Raw genomic sequence first — 19,472 nt, forward strand, 5'->3', positions numbered from 1 at the left:
TGTGCCTTGATTTTGCTCAAGGATTCAATGGCCAGGGAGGAAATTACTGTGGGAGCCAGGCTATCAGCAGGTTCAATACAGTAGAGTTTATGATTTCAGGCAGTGTTGAAATATTAGGGCTCACACAAAGATTCCTCATCTCAAAGGTATCCAGTGATGCTTCCTTAGTTTCACTTCTCGGTCTTGTTCTAACTTGACTGACATTAATCAAATCTTGGGTACCGGGACTTCCCTGGTGGTCCAGTGGCTACGACTCTGCACTCCCAAATGCAGGGGCCTGGATTCCATCTCTGGTAGGGAACTAGATCCCACATGCCACAAGGCAGAGTTCTCGAGGTGCAACTAAAAGATAAACCACATGCCACAGTGAAGATCAAAGGTCCCTCGTGCTACAGCTGAAACCCAGCGCACCCAAATAAATAAATGAAAATGATATTTAAAAAATCTTGGGTACAGGTATCCTTACCCAGAACGCAAACAGTGTATGAAATTCACAAACACAGCACTTCCTTCCCTGTGACTGAAGAACCACCTTATCGCAGACCGTGTTACACACCTGGCCTTGCCTGGCTTCCCAGCCCTCAGTCCATCCATCCAGCACAGAGTCCTTTTTTATATAAAGTGAAGGGGTTGGTCCCTTCGAGCTCTAGGCCTCTTCCTTCCAATCAGTACCAGGGCCTTCTCTTTGTTTTTCCTTCCTTTGAAGCATGGCTTCCAGGCTTGAGAATCCTCAAGCACCCCTGAAGCTATTCATCTTTAGTCCTTTCCCTGCTGCCCTGGCATCTGATCTCACCCTTTAGCTCATCCAATCTCTCTGTCCTACCAGATGCTACAACTGCCGAGCTAACTGTGAAAATTTAGGGCCTGGAGCAAACATTTCAGAATCGCTCTTCCTCTGCTTTGCATTAATTACCAAATTAATCACTCTTTGGAGAGAGGGCTTCTTCCCCCATTGCTTCTCCTGCGGGCCTCCAGAACTCAGCTTCTTGGAATGACGTCTGTCTGAATAGATGGCCATCGATCAAAGTCTGGCTGCTCTCTGACATCCGGAGAGCACATTGGTGGTGGCATATTTCCTTGCATTTGTTCCAACAAGCCTTTGAGGTAAGATGGAACTTTCTGGTGTCTCTATACTTGTCCATCTCAAGTCCCCACAAACGAACTCATTCCGGTTCCCACTCCCAACTTTTTAATAAACAATTTCTTCTTAATTGTGATGAATTACACATCAACTTGGCCATTTTCACCATTATAAAGTGCTGAGTGCATTGGTACTGAACGCATTCACATTCTGTGCAATCACTACCGTCCGTTATCCACACCTTCCCAAAGCGAAAGTCCATGTCCATGAGCAACACCTCGTTCTCCTCCCCCAGCCTCTGGCAACCATCATGCTACTTTCTGTGTCTATGAACCTAACTACTCTGGGTACCTCCTGTAGGTGGAGGTTGTCCTTTTTTTTCTGGCTTATTTCATTTAGTGTGATGTCCTCAGGTTCATCCATGCTGTACCCTGCGCCAGAAAGTCATTCATTTTTTAGGTTGAATAAAGTTCCTTAGTTGGTATAAACCGCATTGTTTATCCCTTCACCCATCAATGGGCACTTGGATTGCTTCCTCCTTTTGGTTCCGGTGAATCTGGGCTACTGTGAACATGAATCTGTAAATATCCGAGTTGCTGCTTTCCATTTTCGGGGAGTAGTGACCAGAGTGGAGTTGCTGGATCACATGGTATCTCTGTTTAATTTTCTGAGGAACCCTCATTCAGTTTTCCATAGTGGCTGCAACACTTTACATTCCCATCAACTATGCACCAGGGTTCCAGGGTCTCCACAGCCTTGCCAACCCTTGTCCCAGCCCTATCCTTTTCCTTTATGATACAATTCATCACAGCGCATAACTCAAGAGGAGACAAGGCCATGCATGATGAAATCTCAGAGAAGAATAAAGGTAACAGGTTTCTGTAAGAGGCAATGGTTATCGCAAAAGGCCTGGCAGTGTCAAGATTTCCAAACAAGGTATTGAAAATGGTCATATATATCGGCAAATATTTTTATAAATAAAATGTGCATCTAGAAGTTAGATGTTAGCATCCATTAATGTGATGTATTTATATGGTAGAACTAAGCTCATTCACCCAAGCTGTTCTTTGAACGCGTGAAGGTGGGATTTTTTTAGGCATCTTTCTGCACATGGCTACATTATTAGAAAACATTTAAACAACATAATTTCTCATTTGGAAATCAGTGTCAATGACAGGAATAATCCTCATACAGACAATGAGACACCAGACCATTAAGGTAGCCAAATTTAGTTAAATTTTACATTTCAGGACAAATCTCTTAAGAGGCTCCTGCTTTGAAAGAATAGAACAAGAACCTGTTCAGTTAGGAAGAAACACTGGATTTCAGAGTTCATCTCCACAATGAAGTTAGTATAAGCAGCATGTCCCCCATATGCTATTCTCTTTAACTAGGTTACCACCATGCCTCCTTCTATTTAGAGCTCAGCAACTCAAGAGATGAAATGGTTTTAGGGTGATGTTGACTGAATGGTGGTCTTTGAATAGTCATAGTAGTGATAAAAAAGATTCAAGAAGGAGTTGAGGAGTTAAACCCTCAGACCCCTGAGCTCTGCTGTCAGAGAGGGTCCCTTTTCCCCCTGAACAGTGCTGAGTTCTCAAGGGCTTAATTTACAGGGATACAAAAAGCCCAGTCTCAGAATTCCCTATTCATGGCAACGGGAATTGTGGGTTTTAGCCTGCTGTTTGGCAAGCCCGCAGCCCAGATGGGGTTCAGTAATGACTTCTGCAAGGTGTTTAATCGGATCCTAGAAGAGTCCATGACTGCCATGTTTAATTATTCCGGTTTAATGGAGCATTCAGCGAGATCCCACTTGGTTTGCGATCGATGATTACGGTCATGGGGAAGAGAGGCGAGGATCCAGATGCCCAGGCCCCACTGACGCTCTGCACAACGATGGAGAAGCTCTGCCAGCGGCTGACATCTCCAGCTGCAGATGTGTATTTACAGCCATTTTCTCCAAGCCAGCACCAATTTAGGCGAGGCAGAGGATTTACTGAAAGGCTATGACTCCGAATCCCCTTCTGTACATGGCCTTCCTCCCCATTTCAATGCACAGGGAAAGGCTAGGGGAGGAGCTGATATTGAAACAACAAAAGTTCCTTTACATCAGCACTCATCGGACTGATTGATGGATGCTGATGGCCAAGACATGGATAGTCTAACCCTTAATCCTGTTCTCTAATAAGCGGCCAAATGGTATTTGCATGTCAAAGGGGTTGATGATTTTATCTGCACTTGTGAAAAACCAAGCTGCTCTGCAAATTTTCGGTAGGTCGGATATTAGGGATGGAAAACAGAGGGTGGTATGTTTCAGAGTCTGATAATTGAATAGTTGAATTTTCTAATATTAAGATGAACTAGAGGGAACTTAAAAAATATATATATTTTAAGTAACAGTTCCTGAATCTTAAAAGTTAAAATGTCAGAATGTCACTTTTGGAAGTGATGCTCATTTAAACCTTTTATAAAATTCATTAGAAGACTTTCTTTGGGCTTAAGCTTTTGTGTAAGTCTTATTATTGGCAGTCAGGGTATGGATGTGAGAGTTGGACTATAAAGAAAGTTGAGTGCCAAAGAATTGATGCTTTTGAACCGTGGTGTTGGAGAAGACTCTTGAGAGTCCCTTGGACTGCAAGGAGATCCAACCAGTCCATTCTAAAGGAAATCAGTCCTGAATATTCATTGGAAGGACTGATGCTGAAGCTGAAACTCCAATATTTTGGCCACCAGATGCAAAGAACTGACTGATTCGAAAAGACCCTGATGCTGGAAAAGATTGAAGGCAGGAAGAGAAGGGGACAACAGAGGATGAGATGGTTGGATGGCATCACTGACTTGATGGACATGAGTTTGAGTAAGCTCTGGGAGTTGGTGATGGACAGGCAAGCCTGGAGTACTGCAGTCCATGGGGTGGCAGAGTTGGACGTGACTGAGAGACTGAACTGAACTGAACTGAGGAAGCTAGGTCTTTGGGTTAACTTGGAGGTCACAGGTCAGAAACCCAATGCATCCCTTGGATTTTTGCACGTCTCCTACCACATTCTCTGAGGAGCATCAACAAACACATTTCCTTCCCACCTGCCTTTAAGCAGGTGTTGAATTAAACCCAGTCAACTCTGTCCACTTTCCTTCCTGCTAGTGTGTAATATGCATACCGCATTGGCTAGAACTGGGGGAGTGGTTTTAAATTTGTAAGCACCAAATCCACAAATGCTCAAGTGAACTGGAACTGATTCTTACCAGTCACCCAAAAGGGCAAAGCATCTATAAATATCTTCATCACCTCCTCCTGCAACCCTCCCTTCCCCTGCTCCATCCCCCAGCTTGGAAATTCTGAAGAGCAAACACTGGCTTGATTTCAGAGGATGTGAGATGAATCAATAACTTTCAGAGGCTGGGACTAAAAGTGGTGGGCCTTTGTCTCTCAGAAAGGTTTGCGTGAGTCTAGTTCACAGGGACCGTGGCAGAGAGTGGCTTTGCCATAGATGGTGGCTTGTTCTAGTGATTCACCTTCCTTGTGGGAAAAAGAGCAGGGTCAACTCTTCAAGAGCATATTCACGGCTTCTCTACCACCAGAGTTTTTTGGTCAGTCTAAGTTTCATGTCTGTTCTCTTCTTAAACTGCAATCCAGGCTTCCCAGGCCCATATTTTACCCAAGGAACAAGGGATGTTAAGATCCATGTTCTCCATTACTGACCATCGTCACAGTTCTTCATGAGGAAATCTATGAAGAGCATGCTTCTTACTGTTTTTTATAGATATCTCTTTGATCTTTGGCTCTGCAGACGAGCACTATGGTTTATGGTTTCATGAGTTTGAAGGAGACCTCAGTTAATGACATGTCATCAATTTCTGCATTTTAATGGGTTAGCAGGACAGACGATTCCTGGCATTTCAAAGATAACTATGATATCAGTGAAGGCAGGACTGTATTGTTATATTCTCGGCCCATGCCCAAAGTAATTTATACTTTTAATGATAAACCTGCTCCTAAAGACTGAGAATAGCGGGATAAAGCCTATGAAATACAAATTAACTTTGTCATATGTGAAAATGGCCTTAACACATAATAGATCACTGCATATGGTTAGGGGAAACCTTGCTTGATATTACTTATTCTGAAATAAAAATGACTTTTACTGGATACAGTCTAATATTTAGTTTATACACAGTAAGTCCATACAGAAAACTGTGCTGAGCTGCTAAGGGTACATTTTGTAATTAACAAGTGTCCATGAGGACATCAAGTTGCTCAAAACCACATGCACTATGGGAGGACCGTGATTTTCTACAGCTTGACTGCTGACTGGAAACATTCATTTGACAAAAGTCCCATAGGCCCACACAGGGTCATGTTCTCTGGCATGGCCTTTGGGGGAAGACTTGAGAGATGGTTCATTCTTTGCTAGTATCAGGCAAGAATACTGGCGTGAGGAGCCATTTCCTTTTCCAGGGGATCTGAGACTGAACCCAGGTCTCCTGCACTGCAGGAGAATTCTTTAGTGATTGAGCCACCAGGGAAGCCCTAGAATAGAGAATTATTTCTTCAAAAACAAAACAGAAACCTTCTGGTGGGACCTCTCTGGCAGTCCAGGGGTTAAGACTCTGTGCTTCTAGTACGAGTGGCCTGAGATCCATCCCTGGTCAGAAAACCAAGATCTCACATGCCATGTGGCATGACCAAAAAACAAACAGAAGCCTTCTGGTCTGGTCTATAGGTACGGCTTAGGGAGGTGCGAAGACTGCCCATCAGGGAGGCTAGATCAGGTTCCTTTGTTTTCTCTAAATAACATCGACTTTTGTATCTGCTTGGTTACCCTGTAAAGCAAACGCATCTGCCTGGCTTCAGCCTTAGTTTACTGAGCTGGAAGATGGGAATCCCAGCACCCAACCAGGAAGGGTAATGCTAGGGTTCAATGAGATGGAGGAAGAGTGTGAAGAACAGGCTCTGGCAAGCGGCAACCACTGAACGCTACTAGTAACTCTTCACTTTAAATCAGGTTGGGATTCTGTAAGCAGGCTAAGTAGTACTCAGTATAGATTAAGGTCCCAGAGTAAATTCTCATACACTCAGATTGTTGACATTTCAGAGCATCAAAGTCTACATTCACCTGATAACACTGTTCCTTGTGTGGACTCATTTTAAACATTTATTAAAAAAAGCAAAATGTACGTTCATCTCAAATAGAACAGTTAAAAATGGTAAAGCAATACAAACAACTTGTTACTAGCAGCATCCAGTTGTTAGAAGGTCCGGCCCCGCTCCTCACTCTGCTCTGGCAAGCTCAGCCTCTTCTGAGCCCTCTGCCACCTACACCGCCCTCCGTCATAGTGCAGGTGAAACCAAAGTTTATAAAATTAACAGTTTAAGGTTAAATAAGCTTAAATAAGGGTGTTAAATACAAGACACTTCATCAAAGCTTCTGTACAAAGATAAACAAATTTGGCATTGTACAAGTGATTCTGCTGGCTCATGGCACACAGGAGGGCTCTCGTAAGTAAGCAGATTGACGCTTTTTTTCAACAGAGCATTAACTATACAAAAGTGAACTAAGAGTTGAAGTGACTACTCAGTGAGCCATTTACAAGGCATATGAATCTTTTTTTTAATCAGAACACTGTTAATATTCAGGCACCGTTTGCTCCTGCAAATAAATAAGTCTCTAAAGGAACTGCATTTGAACTTGTGTTAGACACATCAGTGCTTTTTCTGTCCCCCCCTGCCCCGACACGGCTTTTCCAACTATTTCATCTGCTTCTTTCTTATTGCTATGATAATGTGGCTGTGGAAATAAAACTACTGTACATCCAAAAAAATAGAGCACCTTTAACATTAAAGTATATGTCTGATTATTTGTTCTCATGTTTATTTTACAATTCTAAAGCCCAAACTATGGTAAACTGCTTTAATATCTCTACCGGGTCACCTGATACATAAAGCCCAACCATCGTCCCTTGTGAGGTAAGCCCACACAGAGCGCCATTTCAGCAGAGCCTGAAAGGTCCACACTGACACCAGCGTTACATTCATCTTCACGGGTGTTGCTCTCTGCGGTCACACGGTGGCTCCCTGTCCTGCTGGGGGCATGGTGCTAGACAGAGCGGGACAGCAAACACAGCTACGATGGGCCAGAAGCACAGCGAGAAACCACATGTTGGTGACTATGAAGGGACTCCGGGCTTCCCCGGGGTCCCCGGCTGGGCGGCGGCCTGGTTACGGCTTCTTGTCGATGGTGTTGAAGAACCACTCTGTGAACTTGCGCAGCTGGGCCGCGGCTGTCTGCGACTCCTCCTGCAGCCGCAGGTTGTCCTGCCGCAGGTGCTGCACCTCCGCCTGCAGCGCTGCCTTGTCCTGCTTCTCCTGGGAGAGGGGGACGGAGACAGACAGTCATGCACCTGCTAGACACAGCCTCTCCTCCCAGCTGCAGTCTGAGCACTTCTGTCCCTACTTATGTATGTTACCGATTTGTTTATTTATTTCTTGGTGGCAGAGGGGATCTGACTGCCTGTTCTGGCTTCCCCAAAAAGGAGGGTGAGAGTAAGTAACTAAGAATATTCTTTCTTTCATCCCACTTTGCTCCCATAGGAGCCAAGACAGCTGTTATATGGGAAGATGATAAACCAGTTTCGATCATCTTCTCTCTGAAAAAGGGGGCCTGGGAAGAGGTGTGGCCTTGGAGAGGAGGACAGAGCTTCCACAGCATGCCTTCTTACTGGACAAGTCAGAATCTGCAGAGCTGCTGATTGTGGGTTTGGTTTCCACCAGCTCTTCTCATCTGAAAGCTTTCCTGAGAAGGTGTATGTCCATAATAACCTTCAAAGTGTGCTACTAAAAACTGTTCAAATAATCAAGACGTTTCAGAAGAATCACAGTTTCCAATAGACAGTAATTTGTGTCCAATACACACAAATTTGAGCTCCCAAATGCTGAAAGGGATGTCTTGACCAAGAGAGAAAGAGGAGGTCATCCTCACGGTGAGTGCTATTTTTAAAGGGAGGTGACTTGTTTGTCAACACCGCAGACACACCTGCAGCACTGAGCTGGGAGCTCAGGCTCTTCAGGACACTGGCCCCCTTAGCATGTCTGGTCCTGTCCTTGATGTTTGCTCCTTTTTCCTGTCCCTCCACAACCCGTCCCCAACACCACTTGCCTCATCTAATGAACAAAGACACCAGTGTCAAGAGGAGGCTTAGATTAGGACTGGTTGCTAATTCAGCCCACTCAATTCTGGTCTTCTCTTGGTCACTGCAAGAGGCTCAAGCTCCTGTTCTCCCCTAGCTCGGGGCCCTCATTCCCAGCACAGCTCAGACATCCCTGCTGCAGCCCAGCTGCCAGCCTCTCATGACCCCCAGCCCTTCTCCTCTACCCAAGGAGTGTGTCCTGTCACTAAAACCTTCTCTAAACACCTTCTTCCATGACTGTTCCTTTAATTTCAGCTGTAAATGAGTCTTGGCTCTCTCTTGGGGATGCTGCTTTCCCAGCAGCTCAGAATGGTGAGGGCTTGTTTTGAAGAGCACGTTGGTTAGAGGCAAGACAGACCAACACCTTGCCCCTGCTGCCCAGGGCAGGTAATTGCTCTCCCCTAAAATCCCAGCTCCTTTGACAGCAGGACATTGGCTGTAAGACCTGGCACCCCTGCTCTCTGCCATGGTCAACTGTATCTCCAGCCCTTGCCATCATGGAAGATTCTAGAACATGGTTCACTTTTCTTCTTCCCTTCTCCATTCATCATGTCTGTTAATGACTTCAAGACCCAGTAGCCAATCCATACGATTCAGCCTTTCTGTGATCTTAAGCCCACCCTCCTCACTACCCCTCACCCCGCCTCAGCCATATCCTGGACCTTGAAGCTATTATTGATAACTGCACGTGTTCCTAAATGTTTCAAGCCCTGACTGCCTGATCACTGCCTGTTGTCTTTTTAAAATAATTTCTTCAGTATCCACCCCTCAAAAATGATCTAATCCACCAATCCTGCCTTATGGTCAACGTCCATTAACACCCACTGCAGGGACATTATCCCGCCTCACCCAGCTTAGACTCTGAGTCCCTCAGTTTAATCATGTCCTTTACAAACTGCGTAGCTCTAACATTGGTTAAATTCAACTCTCCAATTATTCTACACCTGTCGGGAAACAGAGCTACCACCCATCCCAGTTGGTCTGAGATGTTCCCGGTGCCAGCTCTAAAAGTTCTGTGTCTAAAACCCACCAGGTAAACTAGGACAGTTGGTCACCCACGTTGGAGGAAACACCTAATTCATGCTACAGTCCCACTAAATACCCAATTACCCTCCGTTCGACACCTTCCCTCCATCCTTATAGCTCTCACCCTCTTTCCCACTGCTCACTCTCAGTTCTGGAATAAAGAAGTCAACTAGAGGAGAACTCCATCAACCTGTCTCTGTTTGGACTACAGCCATACCTCCCTTCACTAGGCTTTGCAGAGACTGATGTTTGACAATTTGCAGGTCTGTGGCAACCCTGCATTAAGCGAGTCTCTCAGCACCATTCAGCCAACTGCATCTGCTCACGTCATGGTTCTGCGGCACATCTGGTAATTCTGCCAGTATTCCAGACTTTTCCATTGCTATTACATTTGTTATAGTGATCTCTGATCTTCAGTGTCACTACTCTAACTGCTGTGGCACTTTTTAGCATAAAGTATTTTTTAATTAAGGAATGTACATTGTTTTTGTAGACATAATGCTACTGCACCACCTAATAGACTACAGTACAGTGTAAACATGATTTTTGTATGAACTGAGAAACCAAAATATTCACGTGACTCAATTTATCATGATATTCACTTTATTGCAGTAGCCTGGAACCAAACCTGCAATATCTCTAAGGTAGACTTGCACTCGTGCGTGAATCACTCCTACACACTCTGGTAACTATTGAGAATAGTCCCTACTCACATCTGGGGCTACACCCTCCTTGTTAGGCTTAGGACATTACACTCTTTATTCCCACCATTCTTTCCCTCCCAACTGGGTTATTTCCACCAGCATTCATGTCAGCTGTTACTTCTCCCTTCTTTCACCAACAAAACCCTCCCCACCCAACTATCACGCTCCAGCTACTGTACTCCACTTCATTTTCCTGGGGAGTGAAGCAGCTACCCAGCATGGCACTGATAATTCAACAAGAGCTCAGCAAATGTCCATGGAATAAACAATGTCATGTCTTTTGAGGACTGAGCACACACAGGTTGCTGGGTAGAGAAGATGCTGGCTCACTGGGGGGACCACAGCTTGGGGTGACCAGGCTTCCTGGCACCAACTAACTCCTTTTAGGTCTACTCATAACTGATACCCCACTGAATTGACAAATGCTAGCATGCTGCGTGTCTACCTCACTCTGAAGACCGGCCACCCAAAGGCTCATCCTCGTTCAGTCATATCTACTGGATCCTGAGTCTCCTACAATAAAATACAGTAGCTGTGGGCAGGAGATGGAGTCAGACCTTGGGCATCTCCATTCCCATTTACTGTTGGGCTTTGACGAGGGCACTTATTCTCAAGGGTCTTTCTTTTTATTCCTAGTAGTTAAAAGGGGTTGATTGTATAAGAGAAAGAGTTCTGAGCAGGAACTTCCAATTGATTGTTTTACCTTCCGAAGGTCTGTCTGCAGCTGCCGAAGAATCAACTCCAGCTGGTTGACTTTCCCAGTCAGTGTGGATGGAGACCGCTCCCTAGCAAGGAAGGAATGAGTTAGGACAACTCAAGAGTGCTGAAGTCAAGCCAGGGCATTCAATAAATCGGCAATGTTTTCATGGAAGACATGCTATCATGTGCCGAGAGCACAGCAAGGAAATAAAATAAGATTATGTCAGATGTTGAAGGTCAGCATGTCACTGCTTTGGTGGAAAATCCCTCCTGGGTGGCTTTTGACTTAAAAGGGGCTTCAGAATCTCTACTGGCGTATACACTGGTAAGAAAACAAAAGACAGATGATCTAAATGCGTTTAGGTAGCCGAGATTAGGCAGACCAGAATCAAGTCCTGGGAACCAAAGAGAGACCCAATTGCCCCAATTTGCCTTTCTCTAACAAGAATGTATCAAGAAACTCATCACCAAGATGATCATGCAAGTCGCTGGCCACTCAAGCTGACAGAAGAGTGGGAATTAGGAGTGGATGGCACTGAGACAGCATCACTCTGTGGGTGACGGACACATCAAGAACGCAGGGACAGAGGGACTTCCCTGGTGCTCTGGTGGTGAGGACCCTGTGTTGGCCATGCAAGGGGCGTGGGTTCAATCCCCACTGGGGAACTAAGATCCCACATGTCGTGTGATGCAGAAAAAAGTATTAAAAAAAAGAAGAAGAAAGAAGAACACGGGGGTAGAGAGAGCTGGCTCCTGGCATACTTCAGCGGGAGGTGAGGGGCTGGGTGGAGGCCCAGAGTTGAGGGGAGCATGTGTGCTCAGGAGTTGAGTACGTGCAGCCTGGTAGAGGGAGGGTGGTCAGCAAGGTATCCTGTCCAGTGCTGCTGCTGTGATCAGGTGGCAGACACTGACTGGGGCCCCCCCCCCCTCCCACGCGGGAACTCAACCTCACCATCCAGGAGGTCTACACGTCTTGGAGGCAGGACTCGCCCGTGGAGCACAAGCTCCATCCAGCCCAGCGGGGCAGGAAGCAGAGGCAGGCCTACTCAGTCCCTCCTCTGGGTCCTTCAGGACTAGGTGAAGACAGGTGAAACGGTTTCCTGGCTGCTTTGGGCTGAGTTTCTGTTAATTGCTGGGGCCTGGGGCCTGGGAAGGAGGAACACCGCAGGGGACACATACCCAGCTGGATCCATGAAATCTTTGCCGCGGCCAGGATCGACACATAAGGGCAGCTCCTGGGCCCCTTCCAGGTCCTGCTCAGGGTGCATGTCCGTCAGGGTACAGAAGGACGCCACTCTCTGGTCTGGGAAGGGGAGACACACACAGACAGAAGCGTCAGGAAAAGCTGCAAGGCACTGTCTCCTTGTGGAAAGGAACAGTTTCTAAATAAAATCTGCCCCTCCCCCAACCAGTTATTGCCCTGTTTTAAAGAAAACAAAGAAAAACAAACTCAGGCAATCTGCTGACAATCAGCAAGCATTCAGATTGGCTGTCCTGCTGGGCTGCACAGCACACAGACACCACAGCTATGGGGAAAACAAGCAGACACTGGACTTGCTACAGCCAATCTTTCTTCTGTGCACATCCCAAGAAATGCCAAAGCTGTCACTGGGTGTGAACGAACGGCGTTGGGTGATGAACAGAACTCGGGAGAGGCACCTCTCTCCAAACCTGGAGAGCATCCTTGATTCACGATGGCCCGGACACGTCACCCTGTGCATCCCCAGCCCTCCGCGCGTCTATGACCATGCACACGTGCAGATAATGAAACAGAAAGGAAAGGCCATGGAGGACGGAGCGCCCACCATCAGCCCCAAACAATCACCTAGACAGGATGTGTGATGACACAGCAGCCCAAGTTCTTCATCTGAGTCAAGACCTGAAATAAGATTTAGAATTTTCCTTTGAACAGTAATCTCTCTCCTCACTCGAGTGCCTCTGGGGTACATGTAAGGCGCAGGTGATGGGTCCTCTGAAAAACAGATGTGTGGGTTTGAGAGGGCCACATGTGTATACGTGTGTGCGTATCTGCAGATGTGTGTAAGTGCGTGTGCATGTCTGCCGGTGTGTATGTGCTGTGTGAAGCCAAGAACTGCCCTGAGAGACTGTGATACAATGCCAAAGAATGTGGTCAGAGAGAAGGTTTCACATGTGATGGTCCTGGCTGGACACACAGCTGTCATGCACAACAGTTAAGTTGCATGCCACACACACGCCAATCCAGCTGCAGGAAGGTGAGCATTTTGGGTCTGCCTGGATGACCTGCTCCCTGAAGGTGAAGATGGTGGTAGTGAGAGAGATTAGCAAATATTTTCACTAAAACCCTTAGAGAAGATCTGCAGCACGGGCAGCAGAGATCAGCGTGACTGCCTTCCCTCCCCCCGCCCCCGCCCCCAAACAGCACAGGGCCATTTCTGTTCCCAGCACCAGTGACTTCACATTCAATGTCTGGAGCTGGGCAGGAAAGGGAATGTGATATTCTTTGAAATGGGCACCAGACTAGCCCAGCTCTGAGGGCCGAACACAAGAACACTGGCCCAGAAATGCTGAAAGGCATGCAGAGAAAACCCTGCTTTTCAGCAAGGTGGAGGTGAGGACCAGGGATGCATCTCACCATCCACACGGACTCCCCTCCACACGCCCGTGCCCGAGCGCGTCTGCAGCTGGACTCTGAGGGATACAGCAGGTGCCTTAGCGCTGCTGCCGCTTTCTCACATGATTTGATTAATGGCTGAGAAACCACACTGGGGTCCGTGTCACGGGTGCTCTGTGCTTAATTTAACCTATTACGTCTCCCCCTGGCTGCTGGCTGCGTCTCCTAATGAAGCTACCTGCTCAGCCGGTGGTTTCTGGAGGGTCCCACACAGGCCGTTAATGAGAGAGGATGGTGGAGCTGCCGGGAGCTCTGGAAGGAGCCAGGCGGCAGGGCCAGGGTGCCGTGCTGAGCACCCCACCTGCAGGAGCATACAGCAGGTTCCCCGCCGCACGTCGCTCTCCCCCATCACGACTCCTCAGTGCCTGCTGACAGGCACTCAGGTGTCCTTCAGTCAACATTCCGGAAAGGCTTAAGGGCCTGCTCCACACTTGGCACCTTCTATAGGATGACAGACCTTCTATAACTATACGTTCCTGAGAGATGACCATGTTCCCAATTTGATAGACTAGTAGGATTTATACATCTGATGAAATAATTTGTAATTTAATTATGATTAACAGCATATAGAGAATGAACCTATGGTTGCTGGGGAGGGCAGGATGGGGGGTAGGGATAGTTAGGTGTTTGGGATGGACTTGTACACACAGCTATGTTAAAAATGGGTAACCACCAAGGTCCTATTGTATGGCACAGGGAACCCTTCTCCATGTCACGTGGCAGCCTGGATGGGAGGGGAGTTGGGGGGAGGATGGATACATGTCTATGTATGGCTGAGTCCCTTTGCTATCTACCTGAAACTATTACAACACTGTTAACTGTTATAACAATTGTTACTTGTTATACACCAATATAAAATAAAGAAGCTTTTGAAAAAAGATTAACAGCATAATTTGGGCACTGCCTGCTTTTACGCCTGATAAGGTGTGACCAGCAGAGGTGGGGCAGGAAGGATGGCTGCACAGGCTGGGGGTGAGTGGCTCTGGGGAAGGGTGGGGGGTCTGGGCTGCCAGCGTGCCACGATAACCTTCTGCCCAGTGACAGCCCTGAATCAGGAAACGATTCCCCCTTGAAAAACAAAGCAAAACAGCAGGCACATTTTTTATTTCACAGCAAACTTAACTACTGAACAAAAGGAATGAAAGAAAAGAAAAATTCATTTTTCTCACTTTTTAAAAGTCTTGCTGACTCATCCACATTTTATGCAACCCAGTGAGACTCCAGTTAGTTTCTATCTTTCTTAATATAGTTGGTTCTGATCATCAAGTCTAAATATCTCAATGAAAACATCTTGGCTTGCTTCATCTATTTTTACCTGAATTGATAAAATACCTGCATATTTGAAGAACCAGACCTTACTACTGGCAGCCATTCAAACATTCCTTGGGGAGAAACGAGGTCCTACCAGTCAGGAGGCAAGAAGCCAGAAATAAAGAGTTTTGCCAACAATGTAATTTCACAAAGAAGATTTCACTTTGAATCCAAAAAGCTTGGGAGGTTGAAATGCTACTAGAATGCTACTTGATTAAGTACAGACACTAAACTACTTTGTAAAATGGCTAATTTAGTGACAGTTTCCAGTAGAAGCTTTATTCCTCCAGAGCTTATTTCGGTAATAACAAATATTCAGTAACCAAGAAATTACTGACATTGAACCAAAAGGCACAGACAAGACTATAAGTAAAAGGGAGGCTCAGAATATGAACTTCATGTAAACGGTGAGCACAGCAAGGATCCAATTACCCACACTGTACATGTTTTCCCTTGAAATCATCTTTAAAAAACCTGAGTGCAATGTCAGTTTCTTGTTTTTAAAGTTTATTTTATTGAAGTATAGTTGATTTATAATGTTGTGTTGAGTTCTGCCGTAGAGCAAAGCAATTCAGTTACATAGAGATATAGACATTCTTTTCCATTATGGCTTATTACAGGATATTGAATATAGCTCCCTGTGCTGCACAGCAGGACCTTGTTTATTGTCAGTGTCTCACCTTGGTGCATTCAGCACTGAACAAGAGGATGCACAGTCAGTAGGCTACTCCATATCCGTGTGGAGCGGAGATCGCTGACACAACAGTTGCCTGCAAATAATCCCCATGACCCCAGGCCAGCTGTGTGGAGCAACGAACCTCCTAAGGCCAAGCCTGCTTCGTGAGGGATGAGTGCTTGATCAACTAGCCATGTCTGTTGAGGGCCAGGAACAGGAGAACAGATATGCCCCAGATGCATGCCGTACAGGACATGCATGCGTGAGGCTAAATTAAATGAAACCCGTTTCCACAAACAAAGCTGTCCTAATGTCTTTGCTACACTACACATTATAGAAAAGTTGGGGCTCTCTAGCTACAAGTGGGCACACACACATCGCTGTGTAATACAGGGAGCCCAGCCCGGCGCTCTGCGATGACCCAGAGGAGTGGGCTGGGGGTGGGTGCGAAGGAGGCTAAAGAGGGAAGGGATATACACACACACACACACACACACACCCTTATGGCTGATTTGAGTCATTGTATGGCAGAAACGAACACAAAATTATAGAGCAATTATCCTCCAATTAAAAATTTGTTTAAAATGTATGCTTTTCATGCTCTGTTCAAGAAAACAAGGGCATAGGTAACCTAATAAAAGTGTAAACTTGTACTTCTCCGGAAGATACACTTACATGAACTATTTCATTTCCACAGTGGTGTCTGATAAATGAGTTAATTCTGCACATGCCACGAGCTCACACATCCGCTTGCAATAATTACCACCAGTGGGGAAGAGCTGAAATCTCGAGGGGAGGAAAGGCCTGCAGGGAGCCGTGTGGGATACTGACATCTAGTCTCTGATCATCGGTTTATAAAGCTGCCTTTAAAGCTTCGTTCCACTTAAGACAACATTATCCACTTAACAAATGCCCAAGAACACGCCAACTGGCCACCCCTGATATTCTGACAAATGAGAACTACCTTGAATCCTAGGACTTTTAAAAAGACTCCACTCTCCTTCTCCTGTTTCATTGTCCAACCCACAGCCAGCTTTGCTTGTTGGGTTTGTTCACCTGACCATACTGCGGGGATAGGATCTCTCTATATCATTTGGTCCCTCTCGACCCTACATTATTCCTTTCACTTCATACATAAAGGAAGTGAAAAGTGTGAAGGCTGACAGATGATGGCCTCAGTGTGTAATAACATTGATGAGAGGTGCTGTGTCGGAGTTCTGATGGGCAGAGGGTCACATCTCACCCCTTTCCCTGAAAACAAAACAACTGCCCACATGGCAGCGAGCCAGGACTGGGACTCGGCCAGTTTTCAAACTATCACAGGAGAATGGAGTGGCAGGCGTGGACCCTGGTGAGAGGCACTCTGCACCTGACTCACCTTCTCTCTCACAAGCTTATGAAGGAGTTTCCAATTTTTAGAGACTGGTTTTGGAGCAGAGTTTCATAACATATCTATTTACTTATTAATTAATGTTTAACAATGCTGCGCAGCATTTCTGTATTGAACGGTTTCTATTCTTTTGAATCACTGCCAGTAAGCAAGTTCTCAGGAGTGAGATTTCTGGTCAAAGGGTGGGTACATTTTCTGGCTCTAGTTATATGCTGTCATCCTGCTTGAACACAAAGATGGACTGTTTCATAATCTCTGTGACAATACCAGCTGAGAGTGTTCTTCGTAACTGTTCAGAGCGGCTGCGCGGTTTTTCATACTCGCAAGGGAGCTCATTTTTGTCCACACTTACACGTGTGGCTGAACACTTTTCAAGTCCTCACTTATTGTGTGACCCTTCTCTTGGACCGTGTGTCATATGTCCTGACCATTCGTTTCTCGGGCATTTGGTATTTTTTGGTGGTCATGTTCCTTCATTTATTGGAGACACTTAGGTTTCACCTATCAAATGTATTACAAATCTTACCCATGTTCCCCAGTTCCCCCTTTAATGTTCTCTTCCAGGTTCATAAAAGATTTAAATACTTTTATCTGGTCCCATTACATTTTACATGTTCTCTCACAAATCCATAGTTATGGTACTGGCATGCTTCTAAAACATTAATCTTTGTCTTTACTTTTTCTAGAATCGACTTTTCCAATTCCTAAATCCAAATGGAGTATGGAAATCCCACCCCACTCCCATTTAACTCTTAAATATACACAGGTTTTGGTCTAGGCTCTTTTTTTCCTTCCAAAGGACTAATTTCTATTTTTTGAATCATTACTATGTTGTTTTAATTATTACTGACTTACAGTAAACTTTTATTGTTGACCATTATTCATCTATTTTCCAAATGGATGCAAGTATCCTACAGATATCTGAATTGAAATGGTACAAAAGCTGTGAATTAAATCAGGAAGGGCTCTCATCTTTCCTGTGTGCTTTCTATCCATTCCTATCCTTCCATATATCAGGACTTTTCAGGTATCAAAGTGCCCAGTGCCTTCTCTCCTTATGATTCTAACGATGGGTGAACTCCCAAGGAATTTATTTCGACCTTGCTAAGGTTTCCTTTATGACTCTGTGTGGACGGCTGCACATGCCACTCCTCACACCAGGAGGAAGCGCCTACCTCCATCCTGGGATCTGGGCTGGCCCTGGACTTCCTCTACCCAACAGGGTGTGGTGGATATAACGTTCTGGGTCTTGAAACATCACATATCCGCTGCTTATGCTCTCCTGACTCCTTAAGCCACATGTGAAGAAGTACAATTACTTTGCTGGGGACAAGGCTCCAGCCAGATCCCAGTGTTCCAGATACAGGCATATAAGTGGAGTCACCTTAATGCTCCACACCCAGTTGAGCTCCAGCTGAATACAGCTGCATGACTGACAGCAACTGAAAACAGGAAACAGAAGAACCGCTCCGCTGAGCCTGGCCAACCCACGGAATCATGAGACTATAGTCTTTAGCCATAAATTTTAGGGTGGTTTGTTATACAGAAATAGATAACTGAAAAGGCTAATAACAATGCGTTGAAATGAGGCTTATAAAAATATGAAATATACTTTAGAATACCTACTTTATAATATCTAATAATTTCTTTTTGATTTATATTTTCTAGATATAGAATTATATCCACAAATATTTCCTTTCAAAATTTACTCTTTTGAATACTGGATTCCAGCACAAATTAAAGGACATGATCTCTGAGGATATCCTTGTTTAGCCTCTCGACTTAAGTGATACACTTTAAACATTAAAAAATTTTTTCCATTAAGTGTTATTTGGTATAGTATTATATAACTATATTCAATATCCTGTAATATCTATAAGGGAAAGGAATATGAAAAAGAAAAACTAAATATTTATACACACGTTTGTATATATAATATAAATATCTGAATCACTTGTTTACAGCTGAAAGTGACATAACATTGTAAATCAACTATACTTGAACCTTTAAAAGTATTATGGAATAAAGTTGATATTCTTTGTTAGGGTTTGAAGATATCTCTCGATTCTTAATTTTTATTAGAAATAGGTATTAATTCTATTATACATACCCTCTCTGAGAAATTGATATGACAACTGTTAACGACTTCATCTATTATAACTTATTATGATTAAAAGTTTTCTTTGATTAAACCAGCTAACTTCTTGCTAATAACAATGAATATCTTTTCAATTTATGACTGAGCTTCATCTAAGCTGTCTCACATCAACATTAATGACTAAGATTGTCTTACAATTTTTCTTTTCTATGTGTTATGAGGAAAGAATCCTATTATGCACTGAGGCTGCTAATACATTTCAAGAAAAATTTATGCAAGGGCATTATCGCTCTTTGAAACTTTGAAATAATTAACTGTAAACATTAGTTTTGGGTGATATTTGGGATCTGGAAATGTCCTTGCATAATTTTTTCAATGCCCTCCACACTCTGACTTCTACTTACTGTTTCTCATGCTCTTTCCCCCCTACTTCCTTGCAGGAAATATCCAATTATCTTATTCATCAGATTTATTCCTACATAGGAATAAAGTGACATCCCTTAATCATGCTATCATCTCTCAACTATTTAATACTAATTTCCTTCCTCATTTCTAATTTTGTTCACTTGTGTGTTCATTTTCTGAACCAATTTATATTGGCTTATCAATATTCAAAGAACAAAATGATCATTAATTAAATTTACAAATT

The 19,472-nt window shown here is 44.7% G+C and overlaps 1 protein-coding gene across 9 annotated transcripts in view; it reads right to left on the reverse strand.

Moving 5' to 3' along the window:
• Positions 1 to 6,211: 6,211 nt before the first annotated feature.
• SIPA1L2 (signal induced proliferation associated 1 like 2) overlaps positions 6,212 to 19,472 on the reverse strand; it is a 241,120-nt gene continuing 227,859 nt past the window's right edge. For 5 of the 9 annotated variants that reach the window (XM_069572623.1, XM_069572629.1, XM_069572625.1 and 2 more), the window contains 4 exons: positions 12,521 to 12,574; positions 11,875 to 11,998; positions 10,700 to 10,781; positions 6,212 to 7,445 (listed from right to left, as the gene is read on the reverse strand). In XM_069572623.1, coding sequence (XP_069428724.1) covers positions 7,299 to 7,445; positions 10,700 to 10,781; positions 11,875 to 11,998; positions 12,521 to 12,574 — 407 coding nt within the window. In that variant the 3' untranslated portion in view covers positions 6,212 to 7,298. The remainder of the gene's footprint in view (positions 7,446 to 10,699; positions 10,782 to 11,874; positions 11,999 to 12,520; positions 12,575 to 19,472) is intronic. The other 4 variants (XM_069572628.1, XM_069572630.1, XM_069572627.1 and 1 more) reach the window with 1 other exon arrangement.

The sequence above is a fragment of the Ovis canadensis genome, chromosome 25 (assembly GCF_042477335.2).
Source record: "Ovis canadensis isolate MfBH-ARS-UI-01 breed Bighorn chromosome 25, ARS-UI_OviCan_v2, whole genome shotgun sequence".
Classification (NCBI taxonomy): domain Eukaryota; kingdom Metazoa; phylum Chordata; class Mammalia; order Artiodactyla; family Bovidae; genus Ovis; species Ovis canadensis.